This window comes from Magnolia sinica, chromosome 13 (assembly GCF_029962835.1).
Source record: "Magnolia sinica isolate HGM2019 chromosome 13, MsV1, whole genome shotgun sequence".
Classification (NCBI taxonomy): Eukaryota; Viridiplantae; Streptophyta; class Magnoliopsida; order Magnoliales; family Magnoliaceae; genus Magnolia; species Magnolia sinica.
Window position 1 is genome coordinate 14693566 of NC_080585.1, and position 22092 is coordinate 14715657.

The window sequence follows — 22092 nt, forward strand, 5'->3', positions numbered from 1 at the left end:
TAGTGGGTGGGTCCCGCATCCTCTTTTAGTTATTTCTTTTTATTTCTTTGAGGTAAAGTTAACTTACAAATTCAACTCTAAATGAAGATTTAGATGGAATAATCTCTATTCTCATCCAAACTCCTGGCCTTTCCCTAAGGAAGAGTTTCTATAGTGAATGATTGGGAGATTAATATTTGTTGATCTAACTTGTCCTTTAAATGATCTAAACAATATAACGTAATCTGAGGCCATTTATATTGTAGAATCAAAGGGGTGATTAAACCCATCTGCTCCAGTAGTGGTTAGGTGGATTGCTAGACCTAGACCGTTCATCATTGACTTCATGGAGGTCCTATATTGTATTGATCGTCAGATCTTGAGGGCCCACTCTTTCTCACAGACTTTCAGCAGGGCCCCCACTTTCCTGAAATGATCCTCCCATGCTGGCTTGCCTCATGTGTACTCGATTACCATTTTCCTTATTTCTAATGCTTGAACAAATTATTATTATTATTTAATCCTTCGCGTTCGGGCCCTATCTTTGGTGATGAAGACCATTCATTTGGCGAACCTCATCAGTAACGGTAATTTATCGGTTTATAAGCCATCAAAACTGGGACCCACGATTTGGACGGTTATATTTAACTCACATGTATGCTGCGTGGCAACCATCACTCTTTGCCGCAGCTGAGGTGGATTCCTAACTGTGGAGCCCACCGTGATGTATCTGCCTTACATCAACGCCGTCAATCTGTTTTGACAGCTCATTTTAGGGCATGACCAAAAAACAAAGCGGAAACAAATCTCAGGTGGACCATACCGCAGGATAGGGGTGATTGACCACTAAAAACTTCTTGTGGGCCACAAAAGTTTTGGATCACGCTGATATTTGTGCAATTCCTTTATCCAGGTCTTTGTTACCCTATCAACAGGCTGGATGGAACATAAACATTACGGTGGGCCCCAAGAAACTTTTAATGGCAAGTATTCAATCATCATTGTTTCCTGTGGTGTGGTCTAGCTGGGATTTGTATCCACTTCACTTTTTGGTTTATGCCCTAAAATGAGCTGTCAAAACGGATGGACGGCGGGGATGTAAGGCACATACATCACGTTGGGCCCATAGTCAGGGATCCACCGAAGCCACGTCCCTCTTCCCGGGTATTACTAGTTGGGGAATGATATGTTATATTGTATGGTAGAGCACGCTCTCCGTCTGATCAGTAGCCATTAAAGTGAGGTAGATAACAAGAACAGTTAACAGTTAAATATGCAGTGAGATAAAACGTGTGGAAATTAATGGAGACAATGTCAGTGTCTTGGTCGACCTGATCGATACATTGATCTGGTCCACTTGAGCTTTGGACCAACTTCATTTTTCGGCTCATACCCTAACATGATTTGACACTACGAATGGACTGGTTGGATTTCTCACAAAAATCACGGTGAATCCACGTACTTCTGACCATGGGCACTTCATAGGACACTGTCGCAAGCAATCCCACGCAATTCTCGGATTTGGTAGTCTTTACCCTACCCGGCGAGGCCGGTAGTGGTCAATGTTGTAGGCTCATCTATACATATATATATATACACATCGTATCGTGTGAGGGCTAAAATATCACATTTTTCAAAACTTTAGTTTTTTATATGTTCGTGCATTGGCTTCATTTTTCTTCTAGATGAAATTACTTTTGAGTATTTTTTCAAATATATGTATGATAGTACTTTCTTTTGTCATTAATTTATGATAAATTTTCTATCTATATACCCCTTTTTTTTTTCTATTAACTTTTTAAATTTCTTATGCATCACAGAAAATGGAACAGATTAGTGCGGCCCTAGCCTCACCTAGGATAGTCTGACCCTTACCGTGGGACCCACTTTGATGCATGAATTCTATATCCATGCCGTTCATGCATTTTTCAATATCATTTTAGGGCACAAGCCTAAAAAAGTAGATCTAAGTCTTAAGTAGACCATGCCATAGGAAACAATAGAGATTAACCATTAACAAGGGGCTATAAAAGCTTTGAAAGAAGCTGATATTTGTGTTTTCCCTTTATCTAGGTTGATGTGACCTTTTAAAATAGGTTGGATGGCAAATAAACATCAAGGAAACATTACGGTGGGCTTATGAAGTAAAAATGGTGGGATGTTCAATCACCATTGTTTCTTATAGTATGGTCCAACATAAGATTTGGATATGCTTCATTTTTAAGCCCGTAGCCTAAAATGATATGGCAAAACGGATGCACCGTGTGGATATAAAACAATTATATCAAAGTTGACCCCATGATAAGAGGCGCATCGCCTTGGGCGAAATCGGCACTCCATCTAATCAACTCTCCTCAGAAAATGGGTTCTCTTTCTTCTTTATTCAATTTTTTTTTTTTGCATAAACGAACCTTTTGCCAAGAAATAGATAGAATGAAAGAAAAGAAACAACAAAAAATAAGGGAGCTGTGGCCGTTTTTGTGGGTCACTTGATGCCGAAAAATGAGTGCAAATAGAATCTGACGACATCATAAACTTTAGGCCCACTTTTGAATAGGAAAACGGTATCCAAATAAATTTTAATTCTATATTAAAGCTTACCAAATTATCTTCTAATGAGTGCAATATCACCTTAATTCGACCCAAAACGAGGGAGTTATGATCGTTCTTTTAGACCGCAAACAACTGAAAATGAGAGTGAATATGATTACGTTGGGCCTACTTTTGAATATTCAAATGGTGTCTAATAGAGATGATTCCAAATTCATTTAAAAGTCCATCGAATTACCTTTCCAATGAGCACAAGATTGCTCTTATCGAAGCTGTGATGAGAGAGTTATGACCATTTTTGTATGATTGCACGTTGCCAGAAACGAAAGTGAGTAAAGATCGTCTGATTATTTAGAATTGGACGAATATAAAGATTGAGCAATCTTTTGGATGCTCAAATGATCTTCAACTAAGATAATTTTAAATTATTTAAAAAATCGTCAAATTACCTTTCTAATAAGTACAAGATCACTCCGATTGTAACTGTAATGAAGGAGTTATGACATTTTAAAGTTGGTTCAAAATTTAGAACTCTCAAGCAATCACACTAGTGTGACCAGCATCATATGGACTTTGGGTTCACTTTTGGAAAAGTGATATCAAAATGAGATAATTCTAAATTTATTTGAAATTTTATCAAATTACCTTTCTAATGAGCATAAGATCACTCTAAATAGAGTTGTAATGAGGGAGTTATGACATTTTAAAGCTGGGTCAAAATAAAAAAAACTTTCGGGTAATCACATGAGTGCAACTAAAGTTATCATAAACTTTGGGCCCACTTTTGGATGTTTAAATGGTATTCAAAATGAGATGATTCGAAATATATTTGAAAGTTCATTGAATTACCTTTCTAACGAGTACACAATTACTTTGATTAGGGCTGTAATGAAGGGGTTATGATATTTCAGGCGATCATGCAAACGCAACTAGCGTTACCATGGACTTTGGTCCTACTTTTGAATGTTCAAATGGTGTCCAAAATGAAGATTTTAAATCTATTTGAAAGTTCGTTGAATTACTTTTCTAATGAATATAAGATCACTCCAATCAAAGTTGTAACGAGGGAGTTATGGTATTTCAAAGTTGGGTCAAAATTCATAACTCTCGGTCAATCGCGCGAGCATAACTAACATCAGCATAGACTTTGGATCCACTTTTAGATGTTCAAATGGTCTCCAAATGAAGTGATTATAAATTCATTTTAAAGCTCATCAAATTTTCTTTCCAACGTGCATAAGATCACTTCGATCAGAGTTGTAACGAGGGATTTATGACCGTTTTTGCATAATCGCTCGATGCTAGAAACGAGAGCAAGCTTGTGTGATCGCGCGATAGTATACTCTCGAATTGCTCCTCCTTGTCTCGAATGAACAATATTACGATAAATTTTGGTAATCGAATACCCACCATTAAAAACTTTTTAGCTCATCACTCTTTCTTTTGTCTGCAGTGGAAAAAATATATATATTTTTTTGTTACAGAGGAGAAGAGAATGACTTTAGTGTGGCAATGTATGCATGATATCCATGTTGTCTATCGGATGAGTCTAAACTATGTGATGAACGCTTGTTATATAGTTGATTATTTGATATGGCTGGGGTCATCTATGACTTATTTGGTTTTCTAATTACAATACTAAATGTTCATAAATAGATAATAATTATTTACTTTTGTAATTGTGTTTTGACTATGATGATAATTTTGTGATATTGTTGTTTCCCCGGTGAATGTAATGATTACAATTTATTTAATCTATTTTTCTTGCAATCGTATTTAACTCTTGATTTATGAGTTGCAATTCAGTTTAAACAAATACTTTAAAATAATAATGATTGCTTATTTACTTTTTAATACATGAATTATAGCTTGTAAATCTAGGGCTAAATACACTTATGAAAGAAAGTAATATAATAAATTATAATAATTATATTTTTACATATAAAATTATTATTTTTATAGTGAATCTTCTTAAAGAAACAATAATAGCAAACTAATCATTGCAACCAAATTTAAGAGGCATTTGGATCATAAGTTACTTAAGATGAGCTACTTTTGCCCCAAGTAGCTTATCTTGGTCTCTACTTATTAAGTTGAAGTGATTAGTTTTCTTTAAGTAAAAAGGTTACTTATAATTGAACTTAACGTAAAGTTACTTGTCTCAGTTAAGTTACTTAGCGATTTCACCATATAATTATAGTGGTGAGGGGTCATTTGGCACCATAATTTTGAGGGGATTTCAAATCCCTTGATATATTTGGTGCCAACATTTGGATCATGGTATTAGATGGGATTAGGTGGGATGAAATTACATTTTGTCCCATGCCAATTTCACTCAATGTTTGGGAAGAATGTAAAAGCTTGGAATTAGATTAGATGGAATTACATTGGGTCTCATGCCAATTTCACTCAATGTTAGCAAGTTGTGTAGGTCCCACCATGCTGTGTGGGCAATATCTACACTGTCTACCCATTTTTCGAGATCATTTTAGAGCATGGGCCAAAAAAACAGGTAGATCTAAAGCTCAATTGGACTCTACCATAGAAAGTAGAGGGGATTGAATACCTACCGTTGAAAACTTCTTTGGGGCCACATAAGTTTTAGATCTCCCTCATTTTTAGGCCCATGCCATATAATGAGGTTACAAAATAGATTAACAATTTGGATATAACACCTGTTATTCTCAATAGTTTCAAATGATGGTGGGTATATCCATTCAATGTACCACCATATTATAAACATAGCATGGAATTAAGCTTATCCCTTGGTAACAGGGATGGTCCCTGGTATGTGTAATAATTATGTTTTTTGAATCTCATCCCACTGAATCCTTCCCAATGCCATGCGGCAAACACCCATTTAAATCTATGGGCTTCCCAATACCCTCAGGGTCTGTTTGGGCAGTGGGATTAGAAGGGATTAGGTGGGATGGGATTCATCCGGTCCCGTGCCAATTTCACTCCATGTTTGGAAAGAATGGAAAAGCTTGGAATTACATTAAATGGAATTGCACTGGGTCTTGTGCCAATTTCACTCAATGTTTGGGAAGTTGTGTAGGTCCCACCATGATGTGTGGGCTATATCCACACCGTCCACCCATTTATCAAGATTATTTTACAGCATGGGCCAAAAAATCAGGTAAATCTAAAGCTCAAGCAGACCCCACCATAGAAAGCAATGGGAATTGAATATTTACCGTTGAAAACTTCTTTGGGGCCACATAAGTTTTGGTTCTACCTCATTTTTAGGCCCATGCCATAAAATGAGGTTACAAAACAAATAAATAGTTTAGATATAAAACATTTTTGTTATTCTAAGTAATTTCAAATGATGGTGGGTATATCCATTCAATCCACCATCGTATTATCAACAAAGCATGACATTAATTTTATCCCATGGCAATAGGGGACAATCCCTGCCATGGGTAATAATTATGTTTTCTGAATCCCATCCCACCTAATCCTAAACGACCAAACAGCCCTAATTACTGTGCAACTGCCTTACTTCTATCTAATGCAATTCCTTACCATTTAGGGTTTGTTTGGGCGGTGGGATTAGAAGGGATTAGGTGGGATGAGATTCAAAAAACATAATTATTACCCATGGCAGGGATTGTCCCCTTTTGGCATGGGATAAGATTAATGCCATGCTTTATTGGTAATATGGTGGTACATTAAATGGATATACCCAACATCATTTGAAATTACTGGGAATAACACACATATGTTATATATAAACTTTTCATTTGTTTTGTAACCTCATTTTATGGCATGGGCCTAAAAATGAGGTAGATCCAAAACTTATGTGGCCCCAAAGAAGTTTTCAACGGTGAGTATTTAATCCCTGTTGCTTTCTATGGTGGGGTCCACTTGAGCTTTAGATTTACCTGATTTTTTAGCCCATGCTCTAAAATAATCTCGAAAAATGGGTGGACGGTGTGGATATTAGCCCACACATCATGGCGGGACCTACGCAACTTGCTAACATTGAATGAAATTGGCACCGAAGCCAATGCAATTCCATCTAATCTAATTCCAAGCATTTCCATTCTTCCAAACATGGAGTGGAATTGGCACAGGACTAGATGAATCCCATCCCACCTAATCCCACGGCCCAAACACGCCCTCAAGGAGGGGATTTGAAATCCAAGGTGGAAGCTTGGATTACATTTAAAATCATTTCAAGAGTTTGCATGTGTAACATGGGTGTCACTAGACTGCTAATTTATGAGATGCATGGCCCACTGATAATATCGTAAAACAATTATATCATCAACTGCATCACTATAACTACTTTAATAATATAATCTGTGTCGGCCAAACATTGTCCATGTAAATCAATAGTTAAAAATAGTTGGTTAGTCACTCGGATGTAATCCTTTGCTTGTAACTCATTCAAGATGTGAAATTTTATCATTTTTAGGCAAAGTAAATATTTTGGACCAACTTATTACAACCATTGTACCAAGCATACGCTAATTAAAAATATTAAAATTGATTTAGTAATTAAATTTAAACTCCTATAAATATACTATGCATTGTTACTTTTGGATTAGAGAGGATGGCTAAGGATTCCAAATCTACGATGATTACAAATCCATGCTCCCAACCACGCCCTAAATAATCGTTACCTGTTTCTGATTCCAGCAACTAACCATTGAAACTGAAAACCAAATACGCCCTGTTCTCCGCACACTCTCCTTCTCGGGGGCGATTACGTACTGACAAGTTCAGTAGCCAAATTGCTACTGAAGTGACAGTCACCAAGCTCTGTGGACCCACTATATAGCATGTACTGTATTTATACCGTCCAACCGTTTGTACAGATAGTTTTATAGCATGAAAAAAAAAAGAAAAAAAAAAGAGATAGTTCTAAAGTTCAAGTGGACCCACAATAGAAAAACGTAAGATCAGTCACACCAACCGTTGAAACATTAATAATGCCACCCTGATGTTAACGCAGAAATTGATGAAGTGAAAACAAAAATATAAACTTGATCGAAAACTTCTATGGCCTAAGAAGTCTTGGACGGTGGACGTCCCTGTACCTACTTTTTCTATGGTGGGGTCCATTTGAATTTTAGATCTATCTCATAATTTATATCATGCAATAAAACGATCTCTCCAAATTGATGGACGGTATGAATACAACACATGCATCATGGTGGGTCCACAGAGCTGGGTGACGTCACTTCAGTAGGGATTTGGCTACAGATCTTGTTAGTATCTAATCCGCCCCCCTTCTTCTCCGCCGAAAAAAAAGAAAAGGAAAACAGAGAAACCCTTTCCTGAAACCTTTCCCGCCATGGCCGAAGAGGAGCGGATGAGTATCTACAGAGCTTCCAGAAGCATCAAAAGGAAGGAGAACTCCCTCTACAATGCTCTCCGATCCATCTACGAAGACTCCATCTTCGTCGCCGAGATTGCTGAGCTGTGGCGAGAGCTTCCGCTCTTCGCCAACCTCCGCTGCGGCCTCTGGTACTCTTCTTGCTTCGATTCCACTTGCTACTTCAAATCCACGGACGGACACTGCAATAACTGGTCTTTCAGCACATCTCGACTCAATCTTCATGTCGCCCAGCTCGCCGGTATACGCGAATTCCAATCCCTCCTTTTTCTCATTTTTTCTCATTAGCACTTTTAATTGCAGTGTTCTATTTGTTTTTGGACGTTTGTGTTCTTCTATCTTTTATTCATTTGTTATTTCTTAGATTAGAAGATCCTTATGTATAACTTGGAAATAGAGAATGAGTTATAAGAGAAAACTTATATGAGATTCTATGAATATGGCCTTGGCCATACACATGTTTTTTATTTTTTTATTTTTTTATTTTATTTTAAATTTATAAATATTATTTATTTTAAAGTTATCATGATGATTTTATGCCCACAAACATCTGGGCTTCCTGTAATCAGTCCTAAGATGGTTAGAGGAAACTAGAGTGATTAGGGGTGCAACTCAGGCGGGTTGGGTAGGTTTGAGGGTCAACCCAAGCTTGACCTGACCTCAAGAGACCCCAATCCGCAACCCGACCTGACCTGAATTCCGACTTGAGGTGCCCAGCTTGGACCCAACCCAAATTCCTCTCTACTTGACCCAACCAGACCCAAATACATGTGACTATTCCCAACCTGACTTGCAATTGTTCAACCCAAACCCAACACAATTTCAAGTTGGATTGACATTTTCCAACCTGAACCCAACCTGAACTTGGGTTGGGTTGACCCGGACCCAAGTTGCAGCCCTAAGAGTGATGTCATGAGAGCCATACAACTATTGATGGAACGGTTTGGGTTATTTGGTAAGCACATAGTGAGATGAATGGCAGGTTGTCTACCCTAGAAGAAAATAGGAGGAAGAATATGTGGAGTCAGGAATTGCTCGCCTAGGCAAACCGGGATTCATAGCCATATTTATAGAGTGCCTAATTACCTGTAGAGTTTCTCTGGTTGATTCTGACTAGAAGTAAATTAAGGTCTTCTAAAAATAAAGAAGATGTAAAAGAGTTATAATTACCATAACTTTCCTAGTTAAAGTATGCATGTGATAGAGGGGGCCCCACATATGCACTAACTGCTAATAGAAGCTATCCCACATGTGTCAAGTGGGACCCAATCTAGGATGGCGTGCTTGCAAAGCTGGATTGCTTCAAAGAAAAAGCACCATGCTGAAAAGCTGACTGAAAGAAATAACAAATTCTCACAAATGCAACAGTATGAGTTGCCCTTGCAAGCCTTCCCCCAAAAAATGGCCTGGCAATGCAAGTATGCAACTACTTCTCAAAGTTTAAACACTCCTACTCAGATTAAGGAATATCACTACACTCTTTATACTGCAATGGTGTGTCTTGACCATAATGGTAAACATTTTCCAATTTTCCCTCAAGCTCCACTTGCGAAGTATGGCTAACTTTACTAAGAAAAATAGCAGAGATATTAGCTTCAATTTCCTATGGCTACTATGGCAAGAAATAGTTAACAAAAAATGCCCTCTAAAGACCTTTTTGGTGGATAATTTGGAAGTTATATTATAACTCAATTGAGCTTTGCTAAGCACATGTGTGAGCAATAAAGCTATGTACATTCCACACCTGCCAGCATGTCGCTATAGATCCAAGTTCCAATCCATCAATCAGAAACAAGGTATTCAATAACGGTAGGCCACCTCCATTACTGTTCGCAATGGCCATTACGGCCTTTTCTTTTTTGGATAAAAAACCTATATTGGCCCCGTAATGGGCATTATGGCTAATGGGGCAGTTTTTTCTTCTGTTACGGCTGTTACGAACACATAACGGTTCCCACTTTTATCATTACATAATGGCCGTAATGCCCATTACGTAACTATTTTTGAAGACCTTGATCAGAAGGGAACCATCATATTTATGCCCTAGACCAAGAATCAAGTTGATCAGGTGGGCCACAGCTTTAAAACAGATGTATGGCTTTGAAAAACTTTGGCTAGAGTTTTCTAACCCATCCACCTGTTTCCAATACTAGGGCTGACATGCTGAGTGGACTGGATTTATTTTTCGGAAAACATGTAGAAGGTTGGACCAGCTTGATCGGTGGATTGGATTTCGCACCTATGTGCCATGCTGGCACATGCATGGCATGTATATGAGCTTTATTGCGTATGCTTATGCGCTTAGTAAAGCTCCACTCAATCTGTAACAAATCTAAGATTTGTTGAATTTCATTAGGGGAGGAAACCTATGGGCGCTTAGTGTTGAAAAAGAACATGCGTTACTGCACCGTATTGTTTTTATGGCTGCTTTCATTTCTCTTGTGCGATAATACTTCTACCATTGGGTGTATTTTTTTTATTTTTTTTTTGTGGCTAGGGCAGAAAGGAGGTTGCATAATTGTTGATTCTACACGCAAAGGGAAGCGATTTCCAGATAGCATGTCAAAGACAATACCCATTTGGGCTTGCGTGTTGAATCGGGCAATCAAGAATCATCTTCAAAAGATTGCAGAAAATGGTCCAAGGAGAGAAGAGGTGAGTAATAAAGAAGATAAAGTCATTATTCGTTATGTAGTTGTTATGCTCTATCAATGCATGACTGCCTATTAGAATAGGGCTGTGCTCAAAAGGATACCAATATACTAACATACTTGAGCAAGTACAACATTTACAGTTCTCTCATTCCTAATATACGCATATCATATGTTTTATTTTATTATAATTGTTATAGCTTTTTCTTACAAAATCACATGATGATCTCATCTAAGGAGCTGTGATTTTGCAAATAGTACTTGTCAGTAAATAAGAGCCCGCAGTTGGTTGCATCAAGTCATCGACGTTTATAATTTATAAAAATGTATACATGATGTTTTGATGCAATATATGCAAATATTTGCCGATAAAAATGGGATGCAAATATTTGATATTTTGGATATTGTTTAACCTGCCTTTATGATATGTTTATTAGCATTATCTTTTGCTGCTACTCACTTCCCTAATGTTCCATATCATTGCTTTTATTATCCAAAATAAAAACACCAAAACACAAGAATTGAGTCTTAGCTTTTCAATGGAAGTAATCATTTATCAGGAGAAAAAAGGTAAAGGAGTTAACAGCAAATAGATACTCTTATCACATCATCCCCACTGAGTGAACCTGAAGTCTCATTGGCCTCTCTCAGAACCTGATGGAATGTGGTGTCCATTAACTCCCTTAGATTTCATATCTTCCATAACTTGTTAAAAGCCTCCTTGGAATTGGGACCATCTCAACTTGCATATTGGATATTGTTGAATAACTTCTCTTTCACCACAATCTGGCTAGAAAACTCATCATCACCATCATCATCATCATCATCATTGTCGTTGTCGTCGTTGTCGTTATCATCATCATCATCTAAGCCTTGTCCCAACTAATTGGGGTTGGCCATTCCACTCTAACAAGGCCAGAAAACTAACAAAAGAAAATCCTCAAGCCATCAAGCAAAGGGTATATCTTGGCTGTCATGGTATTTCTAGTAGCCAATAGTCCTGTATATGCAGCATCTTTACCATTGTCTCTAGAAACACTCCTAAGCCAGCTGGTCAATGCTGCTAACAACCGCTATCAAACTTCCCAGCTGGCAGAAGGCTTCAACTTCTCAGTAGAAGTGTAGAAGGTACCCTTTATATGGGACCCGCCCTTCAATGTCATTGTATCATAGATTTCAATGCCAATAGTGATATTGAGAATCTGTGGTATCCACATCTGGGTCGCTATCTTATCTCTGTACCTGTAATTCGTCATCTTGAACTTCTTGTGGGTGTGTTAACCTGGAAGAACTGCACATTTTATTTATTTTAAAGATGGAAGAACTGCACATTAGCGTACACAAGAATTCTATTCCTTCGTAATTTTGTTGTTGCAACTGTATTGACATGCATAAATATACACATAACATATATGCATGAATTCATTGAAGTATCTGATATTCATATTTTTTAACAGGAGTTAAATACTTCTCATGAAGCTGCCCATGCAGGGCATCTCTCTCTTGATTGGGATTGTTCCTTGCATCTCCCTCTTTGGGTCTCCAAAATGGAGAAAGCAGCTATTGAGGATCACCTTGAGGAATGGACGAAACAGTTGGAAGCAACTGGTACAGACATTGCTTCTCTTGCATTATCCCTGAGAAAGCCCCTACGTACACTATGGATTTCACCAAAAACTGTCATCTGGTTGAATGAAGTACCTGATTGTGATTCTTGGGATTTCACACCTGTCATACTTGTTTCTGCCTCTTCCTCAAACGGCATGATACAGCAAAGGACCATCGCAGAGTTTAGCTGGCATTATATATCTGGAGCAGGAGATGATGAAGAAAGCTGGGCCAGGGGACTGCCACCTCACCTCTTCTGGAAGAATGCATTTGATCTCATCAATGCAGGGCCTGATTTGTGTAATCAAAGAGTAGCTGAAATTGTTGAAAAGGACAGGGTTTACCGTGCTCAAAGGGGAGAGAGTGCTCCTCAAGTTATAATCAAGCCTCACAAAATATCGGCAATTAGTGGTGATACTTTTAGTGAAGAATCTAATATTTATCCTTCATTCTTGACGTCTGAACGATCTTTTGGTGAACAGTGTTTATTTTCTTGGCTGGGTTCAACTAATCTTGCAGTGGGCACAACTCAACATGGTATGCTGATTTCCTAGTTTTGCTGAAATGACTGAAGTTATCCATCTACATGAAGTTGATTTGTTTTTACTGCCAGACATATTTCCTTAAATGCCTGTAATGCTATGTTTATGCACACATGATTCAAAATATTTTTAGCAACTCCCGGGCATATTTTCTTTAATGCCTGTAATGTGTCTTTTCAGATTTTCATAGATGTTTATTGATTATGTTATGTTGGATTGCATGTCTTTTGAGTTCTGCAGGACTTCTATTTTTCCTTGTTAATTGATTGAAAAGACATACAGTTTTCCATTAAAATGGTTAAGATGTGGGGCCACCACCTGTTTTTTCTCCAAAGCAAAGTAAAAAATGGCTTGGTTCAGTTCTTTTTTCCCATTACACTGTTTGACGACTTGACAACTTGCTTTTATCATTCTTGTGGTTGGTAATATATTGCATCAACGCATGAAGTGTGTTTAACATCTGAGCCATGGAAAAACATGGTCCCACCATGAAGTTCACTGGCCATAAAAATCAAGCCAGTCCAGTCATCAGGCAAGCTTATGTACATTGGAGCAAACTGTTAGCAGGTTTGATTTAAACTGTTCATTATTTTGGTAATGATTAGCCTGCCTAATGGTTGACTGGCTTGATTTTCATGCTTGGTGATCTTCAGGGCCTAACTTTTGTGTGGCTTGGATTTCATGCCCACATGTGCTAGGGGCTAGGAGTGGACGGTAACCTACCATCCATTCAGGGGCATGTGGTCATTTTTCATAACTGTGATTTCAATTGTTATTTCTCATGCACATAGCTTACTCACCTATTTTTTCACACAGTTACAGATGCGCCCAATGATATTGATTGCATATTGAATTGTGACAGTGAGTCAGCATCAATCCGTTTTCCAAGCCCTGATGCTTATTTGCATCTACCTATAGTGGTGCGTATGTAGCAAATACAAAATGGTTTGTTTGGTTCTTATAATGGTTATCACTTATTTGCAGACAATGTTATATATGTTATATATATTTACTGTCTGGTTGTTTTTGGACAGGCCTCAAAAGTAAATCGGTTTTCCTTGCTAAATAATCTTCCTTTAGCAGTTAACTTTGCAAAGATGCATTTGACCAGAGAGAAGAAGCTCTTGGTCTGCTGTCATAATGGTAAGGCAAATAATTTATGCATAACGCCCGGCTGATTTTTGATATCACATTGACCTACATAGTAATATACAGGTGCTAACTGTTTGTACTAAGATATCTTATGACTTCTGTTTGCAGGGGAAGATATTAGTATCTGTGTCTCTCTTGCAATCTTAACGTCCTTATATAATGATGGAGGTAATACGGTGTTCTGTGGTTATGCCTATTTATGCCTATAAAGTATAAAACCATAATATTTGGCGTCTTCCTATAGTTTTTCATGTAATTGGATGGAGACAGATTTATACTCAAATCTGTGAACTTGCCTATCTTGCACGGATGTGATACCACTAAGCACCTACCTTGAACGTGAGGAATGCTTCAGTCATGATTAAGTCCAAAGTTATGCAGTTGAGAATTGTAAAAACAGTATTATCCTTCAAAATAATAATAATAATTAAAAAAAATAAAAATGTAAGAACAGTTTTGTGTTATACTTTACTAGCCTTTTAACTGTCAAAGAAGGGGTCCTTACTCTTGCTGGGGTGGTAGACTCTCAGGAGTTTCAACTCCTGGTCAAGGGTTCGAGTACCCATAGGTGGTGAAATTCCTCTAGTGTGAGTGTGTGGGGTGTGTGTGCGTGTGTGAAAAAAAAAGAAAAAAAAAATCCCTGTCAAAGAAGAAATCACTAAGAATCAAATGTTAGAGTCTAATATCATGAATCTAATATTGGCAGGAGAGAAGTTATTAGAATCTAATATTTGGTGAAAAAGAAGTTATTAGAAGAAGAAGATATGACTTTACCTGTGTACTTTTCTCCTTTTTCGAAATACAGGGGCTGTGGGAGAAAGAATTTGGAAAAAAGAAAAGAAAAAAAAATAATCCAGAGAGACTTCCATCTCTATGGGGTGACTCGACAAAGATGCCGAAATATCATCTCTTTAAGTGGAAAGGTGTGCAAAATACAAGGAAGGGGGAATGTGGGTAGGCAGGATAAAGTGCAATTGGAGCCTTCTTTGCAAATGGTGAGGTTCGGGGTGGAGAACAAGCGCTGCAAGGTGTAGGGAAAGGTTCTAGCAGGAGGGCAAGACTTCTTTCTCTATGGGGTGACTCAACAAAGATGCAGAAATATCATCTGGTAAAGTGGAAAGATGTGCAAAAATGAGGAATCTGGGCTTCCCGTGTATTCATCCAAATCATATCCATGATAAAGTTATGGACATGTTCACGAAACCAGAAGTCTTTGATCCTCTCCAGCTCAAACCCGATAATCGAACTGTAGCTTTAGCAGTAATGGTTGGCATTATTGTTCTAAGCCTTGCCCTAAATAGGGTAATCAATTACAGGGCAAGGGATCATGCTATGAAATACTAAATAAGCATAAGGTTGAAGTTCTTCCTCATATCGAAGGATGGGGGAATAGGGGTAGGAAAGGTAAGAGAGCGCAATTGGAGTCTTCTGGGTGGTGGAGGTTCGGGGTGGAGAGACAAGCGCCGCAAGGTGTGGGGAAAGGTTCTAGCAGAGGGGCTAAGATTTATGGCAAACCAGGGAGTCTGAGAGGTTTGGGTGAGGGCTCTCTAGCTGGCAGTTTTCCAAGACTACAGAATAGCCAGAAGAAAGGAAACAGCGGTTAGTGAATGCATGGAATGGTTTGAGGGTAGGCAGATTTGGGACATCAGATAGGGAAGAAATCTCAAGGAGGGAGGAAGAGTTGCAGCAGTTGTTGTGCTTGCTGGAGTAGGTTCGGCTGGACAGAAACGTGGAGGACACCAGAATATGAATACATGAGGTGTCAGGCATGTTCTCAGCTAAGTCTTATTTCTGCAACTTCCCTTCCTTGACTATGATTCCTTCCACTGTGATCGTTGGAAATCGGCCACCTTGCCGAGAGTCATTGCTTTCATGTGGTTAGTAGCACACAGTATAGTTCTCACAGTTGATAAACTTCAGCGAAGAGGCGCGGTATTCTTAATAGGTGTAGGCACGGTTATTCTTAATAGGTGTATCATGTGCAAGGAAAGTGAGGAAATAGGTAACCACCAGTTCCTTCACTGCTTGGTGGTCGCAAGGGCGTGGAGTCAGTTACTGAAAAGGTTCCACATCAGGTGGGTCTTGAGCCAATACATTGGGAAGAGTTAACTCACATGGGCAGAGGTCTGTTTTAGTAAGAAGGCAGGGAACCGTGGGATTTTCTGTCATATGCTATTTTCTGGGAGATGGAAGGAGAGGAATAATTGCTTGTTCAATGAATCCCAGTTGATGGGAGAGGCCCTGATTAACAGAATAGAGAGTTCCCTGTTTGATTGGGCCACTAACTGTAAGGCGTTTATCAACTTGAGGTTGTTCGCAGTCATTGAGGAATGAGTTTCAAAGGTGGTTGGTCCGTGCATGTCAAGGTCTTTGTGCAGTTGGTGTCCTCCCCTTGTGGGTTCATGGAAGATAAATCTGTGTCCAATGGTCTGCAGCTGACTGTGGGCATTGGGGAATAATTGAGGAACCAGAGGGCCAGGTGCTGCTGTCCTTTTTAGGCCTGACACCTCGATGCCCTCTGGTACAAGCAGAGGCCAAAGCTGTTAGAGAAGCTTTTTGCCTTCTAGACGAGGGTAACACCACCCCAATTATTGTTGAAGGTCAATCGGCTTTGGTCAGTTATTGGGCTGAGTCAGGGCTAGCCAACAGGGTCTTTGCTTTATCTTCAATGATATTAGGGCTCTAGGTTCTAGATTAAACATTTTGTTTACTCATGTAAGAGCATAGTCCAATGTAGAAGCACTATCTTTAGCAACTGAGGGTGCTGGTTGCTCCTCTTGTCTTGGGAATTCATTCCTTTCTTCCTAATTAATAGACTCCCCAGTTGCTTGTTCTGAAAGAAAAAAAGAGAAAGGAAACAGCTTTCCCAAAAAGTGTACATAAACTCACATAGCAAAAGCAATATATACAGTAAACAAAATCGAAGTCCCCTTCTAAACTGGATCATACGCCCCAATACCTCTATTCCCACTCAAACTTGCTATATGCCAAGCTCTCTACATATACACATTTGGTTCTTCTCTAACTTACACCATCACCCAAATACCTGTGAAACGAAGAACTTCCCATATGGAAATGATAAAATTGTATCTTTTGCCCAAGATCCCTATCTGGCCGAGGGTGCAACTTGTGTCAGTTTGCCTCAGTTTGGGTTTTACTGGAACCCCACCCAAACAACTTGTCTACCCAAACCAACCTGATTAGATTTTCAACCTGAGGCCGACTTAATTGCATATCACCCAACAAAAACCCAACTCGAGCCAACATGAATTTCTGGATTTGGTTAATGAAAACTTGATCCAAACCATTGATATGACAAATTCCCATCAGATGACCCAAAATGCTTCTAGTTTGGAGTTGGGTCGGGTTCTGTTTCAACATGAACCCAGGTCTGACCTGAATTTAAATCAGGTTACAAATATCCAACCTTAACCCAACCTGGACCAATCTCTTGAGATTTGGTTGGGCCAATTGGGTTCAGGTTGAGAACAGCCCAAGTTGCAACCCTATTTATGATTAATCTTCATGTATTCTAATTTTCTGTCAACCATGAGGTTGGGCTGGGCCAGTCGGGTTCAGGTTGAGAACGGCCCACGTTGCAACCCAATTTATGATCGATCTTTGTGTATTCTAATTTTCTGTCAACCATTGAGGAGTCAACCGCATCACATTACTCACATCACATGGACAAACAAATGCATAATTCATACTGAGGAATGAACACCTGCCTGATTGGTGAACCAGCCCTATTTTTTTGCCAGCTAATCTCCATGATGAGGCTCACCTTTCACATGTGAGTTGCATGTGAAGTATACATGCAACTGGTTGTAGATCATTCTTGTTCATATTTATATTCATATTTATGTATTATGTGAGCTGTTGTGTTAGTTTTCCAGACCCTTTTTCAGTTTGAACACCCCCTGATGTGTAAATAGCGATTCACAAATCTGATCAGTTCCTAAAGCATGATCTTCTAGATAGAAGTATCTGGCATCTAAGACTCAATCAAATCTTTTTTAGCTTGTCCTGAATGCTGTTTTGTAGTCTAGATCTTATGCAATTTCAGTTCATAAATTGTCTGATCCAGTTCAGAGTACCATTCTGTTCTTGATCGCTCATTTGATATTCATAAATTAAGACTAGGGTTGCATTTGGATGCTCAGTTGAATCGAATTGCAATATTATAAAGAGTAAATGTGCGAAGGAGGATCATGGGTGCAGTCCTACTGTATTCATAATGGACCAGCTCTAATTGCCACTACTCATATCCAAGCTGAAAACACATGCAGTTGTAGTGAGGGGTTTGATTTTCATTAATAATAGAAGCGATGCCATCCCCACCTTTGCCATTTCCTCTATGGTGAGTTGAACAAAGTAGTTTTCTTACTTTCTTTCTTCTCCTCCCTTTTTTTTTTCCTTTGTTTTTTTGTCTTTGATTGGTAATCAGAAATATTATTGAAAGAACAGCAGAAACTAATACAGGGACTGGTTCAACTGCAGGAGCCGAAAACAACATGAAAACTGCCAGAGCAGAAGTGTAATTCTGTTAAATTGCACATCCAAATGCACTCTAAACATTTCTACCAGTAGCATAAACAATCAGAGAATACACATGTTTTAAAGTATCTGGGAGTCAAATCCAACACATGCTCATTTATGCCACGTGTGCATGCTCATAACTGCACGTGATCTTACACTTGCTACCTTCTTGTTGTTTGTTACCCTGGGTCTTGTTCCCTTTTTTGATATTTTGGATCTTTCTAATTAGTTTCTCCCCCTTCTAGTTATGAAGAAGTTGCAAAATGGTTCTATTCACTTTTGTATATTCTAATTTCCATCTCCTCTTTAGGATCTTTCGACAATGGCAAGTCCTTCAAGGAGACGTGCATTACAAAGTGGGAGATGCGACGGCGACTGGTATTTATCTGCAAATTTGCAATAAATGCTCGGCCATCAAGAGGCAATCTGAAGCAGGTCTTCAGTTTCCTTGCCAGAGATAAGATCTCTCCTTCTCCTTAATGTTGGCCATCCATCAGCGCTTAGAGAAATGGAGATGTGAAAGTGGATGGAGTCTGTGCTCGGATCTCTATGCTTAATTTCTTCACATGTTACAGAAGCACTTGCAAGAGAAACTTCTGAAGATCCGAAACTGAAATTACACGTTTTTTTTTAGCTTGGTTTTGGCAAATTGCTAAATCCAGAAACAACCCAGGCTGAACTGGCTCAAGTTATGTTGGCCGTCTTGGAAAGTGCAACAAAAACAAATTTGGAACTAAATAATTTATCCTGTTTGTTCCTTTGGAGCGTGGGAAGGCAGGCGAAACAGGGCGCATGTGATGAACCAGATGTAGCTATGCATCACAGCAGAGGGATGGTTTGAAAGTCACCGTATTTGCATTGAGCAGAATGACTTCTGTACTTCCTATTTGAAGAAATGAGCTTGCATCTGTTTTGGAGCTGGTTGGTTTTGATTACTATCATTTTGATTCCAACTTGAAACGCATTTAATTGTAATCAGTGTTTGGGTTTTTATTGGAATTTTTTTTAAAGATCCCGTAATTTCATATGAATGTAGCAGTTTCAAGTAGGTTCTCCCTTTAAAGACAGAAGCTTGAAACTAACTACACCTCAGAAAACATGGATTCATCATCATCAGCATTTTTATTGGGAACTTATTGTTCCACCTTCACTTCAACGATGAAATCATGAATTGTGAAACAGATCAGTTAAAGCATCCAAACGCACAGAATAGTTGCCATTTGTGAATTGATGATTTGAATCGTCAGCATTCAGCTTAATCAATAGGAAAATTCCATACAAATGGTTATTTCTTATTTCCCAGTATTCGATATGTGAAAGTAGCTCGCAAATTGCAGCCGTTTGAAAAAATGCCCCAGGGCTCTCAAAGCACTGGTAGTTATAGTACTCCTAGTTGCATTAGAGTACTTAGTTTAAGCCATTGATCCAGACTTCATTAGGTCCAAGTCCTTACACCAATCTGACAAATATTGACCTTTTTCTTTTTATCATCAATGGCCGGTCAAGATTATTTACAGAAAAAAGTGCAGTCAGCAATTAGATCCATCTATTTGTTAGGGCACATCATGGATTGCTTATGATTCATCTATTTGTTAGGGCACATCATGGATTGCTTATGATTCATCTATTTGTTGAATAGAAATCACCATACAGTTGTTGAGTGGAGATCACACGTGGGGGCGCTTGGATCGCAAGTTACTTTACATAAGCTATTTATGTTTCAAGTAGCTTATCAGCTTATCTTTGTTTCTACTTAAGCTTCAAGTAGCTTATTAGCTTATCTTAGTTTTTACTCAAGTAGCTTATCAGCTTATCTTGGTTTCTACTTAAGCTTCAAGTAGCCTATTAGCTTATCCTGGATTTTACTTACTCAGTAGATAAGTATGTTGGTAAACATCACACTTATTAGCCAAAAAGTAGAAAAGTATATTTGGCTCCCAAGATAACAATACTTATCCCTCGAGTTTGTTTGGTCCACTCTTAATATCCACTGTCCATGATGTGGGCTCAACCTTAGATGTGGACCATTCATAATGTTGGGCTCACCTTGGCCCTGCCTTAAATGTGAACCGTCCATCATGTGGGGCCTATCTTTAATATGAACCATTCACCTTGTCACACTCACATTTGATGTAGGCATCATCAGGGCCAACCTTGGATGTGGGTCGTCCATCATGTGGGCCTTCCTTTAATATGGACCGTCTATCATGCAAGGCCCGACTTTGAAGTGGGCCGTCCATCATGCAGGGCCCATTGGAGTACTCCAGGATATACACCAGGGCAATAAATGTCGAGCATACGACGATGCTGCCCGTTTTCATTTTGTGGAAGTCCCCGGCAGAGGAAAGGGTTGTAAGTGATGGCATGTTCTGCTTCTTATCTAGAGAGGGGCGTGGAAATCGATGCACATTCAATGTGAACTGTCCTCTTGTGGGGCCCACCATCGATGTTATTGTCCATCATGTGGGGTCTACTTTTAATATCCTCTGCCCATCATGTAGAGCCCACATTTGATGTGGACTGTCAATCATGTGGCCCTACCTTTGACGCAGGTCATCCATCATGTGGGGCCACCTTAGATGTAAGCCATTCATCATTGGCATCTTTGATGTGGACCATCCAATATGTGGGGCCGACATCGCCATCCACCATATGGGGCACACCATCAAAATGAATTTTCCATCATGTGGAGCCCACTTTTGATGTGGACAGTCCATCGCATGGGCCCCACCTTCGATGTGGGTCATCCATCATTCTTGGATGTGGGGCATTCATCATTAGGGTCCGACCTTCAATGTGGATTGTCCATTATCTGGGGCCCACCTTGATGTGGGTCATCCATCATATGGGGCCCACCTTCAATGTTATTGTCCATCATATAGGGCCACCTTTAATATCTACCACCCCTCATGTGGAGCCCACCTTTGGTATGGACCATCCATCGTGTGGGCCCCACATTCATTGTGGGTTGTCTATCATACAGGCCTACTTTGGATGTGGGCTATTCATCATTAGGGGCCTACCTTTGATGTGGAATCCATTATGTGGGTTCACCTTGATGGTCATTTATAAGGTGGGGCTCACCTTATGCCACGAGTAACTTGTCTTGGTTTCTATTTACTCAACATATAACTATGTTCGGCAAACAACATATTTTTCAACCAAAAAGTAAAAAAGCATGTTTGGTTTTCGACGTCATAAGTATTTATACCTCAAGTTGGTTGGTCCCTCTCACATCTACCATCCATCATATGGGCCAACCTTTGATGTAGATTGTTCATTGTGTGGGCCCCACTTATGTAGGGTTCACCTTAGATGTGAGTTATTCATCATTAGGAGCTGACCTTTAATGTACACTATCCATCATGTAGGGCCCACCTTTGATGTTGGTCATCTATCATGTTGGGCCCACCATCAAAGTTATTGTCCATCATGAGGGGCCCACCATCAATGTTTTCGTCTATCATGTGGGACCTACCTTCAATATCCATTGGCCATCATGTAGAGCCCCTAACCCTCCTCATATCTCTCAAGTGTCAATCCCTCAAATAAGTTTTCCTTTTACGGAGTGTGTCGTAAGAGGAGTTCCACTCTAACTTAGATATTAATAAAAAGACACCCTGCAACAACTAAGAAAGGAAGAGGATTTTAGAGGACTTAGATCTGGTAAGTTATTGTCTATTCTCTCATTACTTTTTTGTATATTTAATAAAATTTTGACTTG

The 22092-nt window shown here is 39.1% G+C and overlaps 1 protein-coding gene and 1 non-coding gene across 9 annotated transcripts; one reads left to right on the forward strand and one right to left on the reverse strand.

The window, feature by feature from the left end:
- The first annotated feature begins 7758 nt into the window (after window positions 1–7758).
- Window positions 7759–19518, forward strand: LOC131222931 (uncharacterized protein C3F10.06c). 8 transcript variants are annotated; one of them, XR_009160231.1, is made up of 8 exons: window positions 7759–8117; window positions 10374–10531; window positions 11985–12672; window positions 13494–13597; window positions 13712–13820; window positions 13938–13997; window positions 14635–14937; window positions 18679–18813. XR_009160231.1 is itself a non-coding variant. In XM_058218181.1 (8 exons), exons 1-8 carry the CDS (start codon window positions 7835–7837, stop codon window positions 18827–18829), a joined length of 1590 nt encoding a protein of 529 aa, XP_058074164.1. In that variant the 5' UTR covers window positions 7759–7834; the 3' UTR covers window positions 18830–19518. The 8 variants fall into 8 exon arrangements, 7 of the variants coding, with proteins under 7 accessions (XP_058074164.1, XP_058074169.1, XP_058074166.1 ...); XM_058218181.1 differs by lacking the exon at window positions 14635–14937 and adding an exon at window positions 18330–18366 and having other exon boundaries at window positions 18679–19518; XM_058218186.1 differs by lacking the exon at window positions 14635–14937 and adding an exon at window positions 18330–18374 and having other exon boundaries at window positions 18679–18807.
- On the reverse strand, window positions 19371–19486 carry LOC131224576 (small nucleolar RNA Z278). The gene has a single exon (XR_009161049.1). It is a non-coding gene; the product is annotated as a small nucleolar RNA Z278 (small nucleolar RNA).
- Window positions 19519–22092: the final 2574 nt, after the last annotated feature.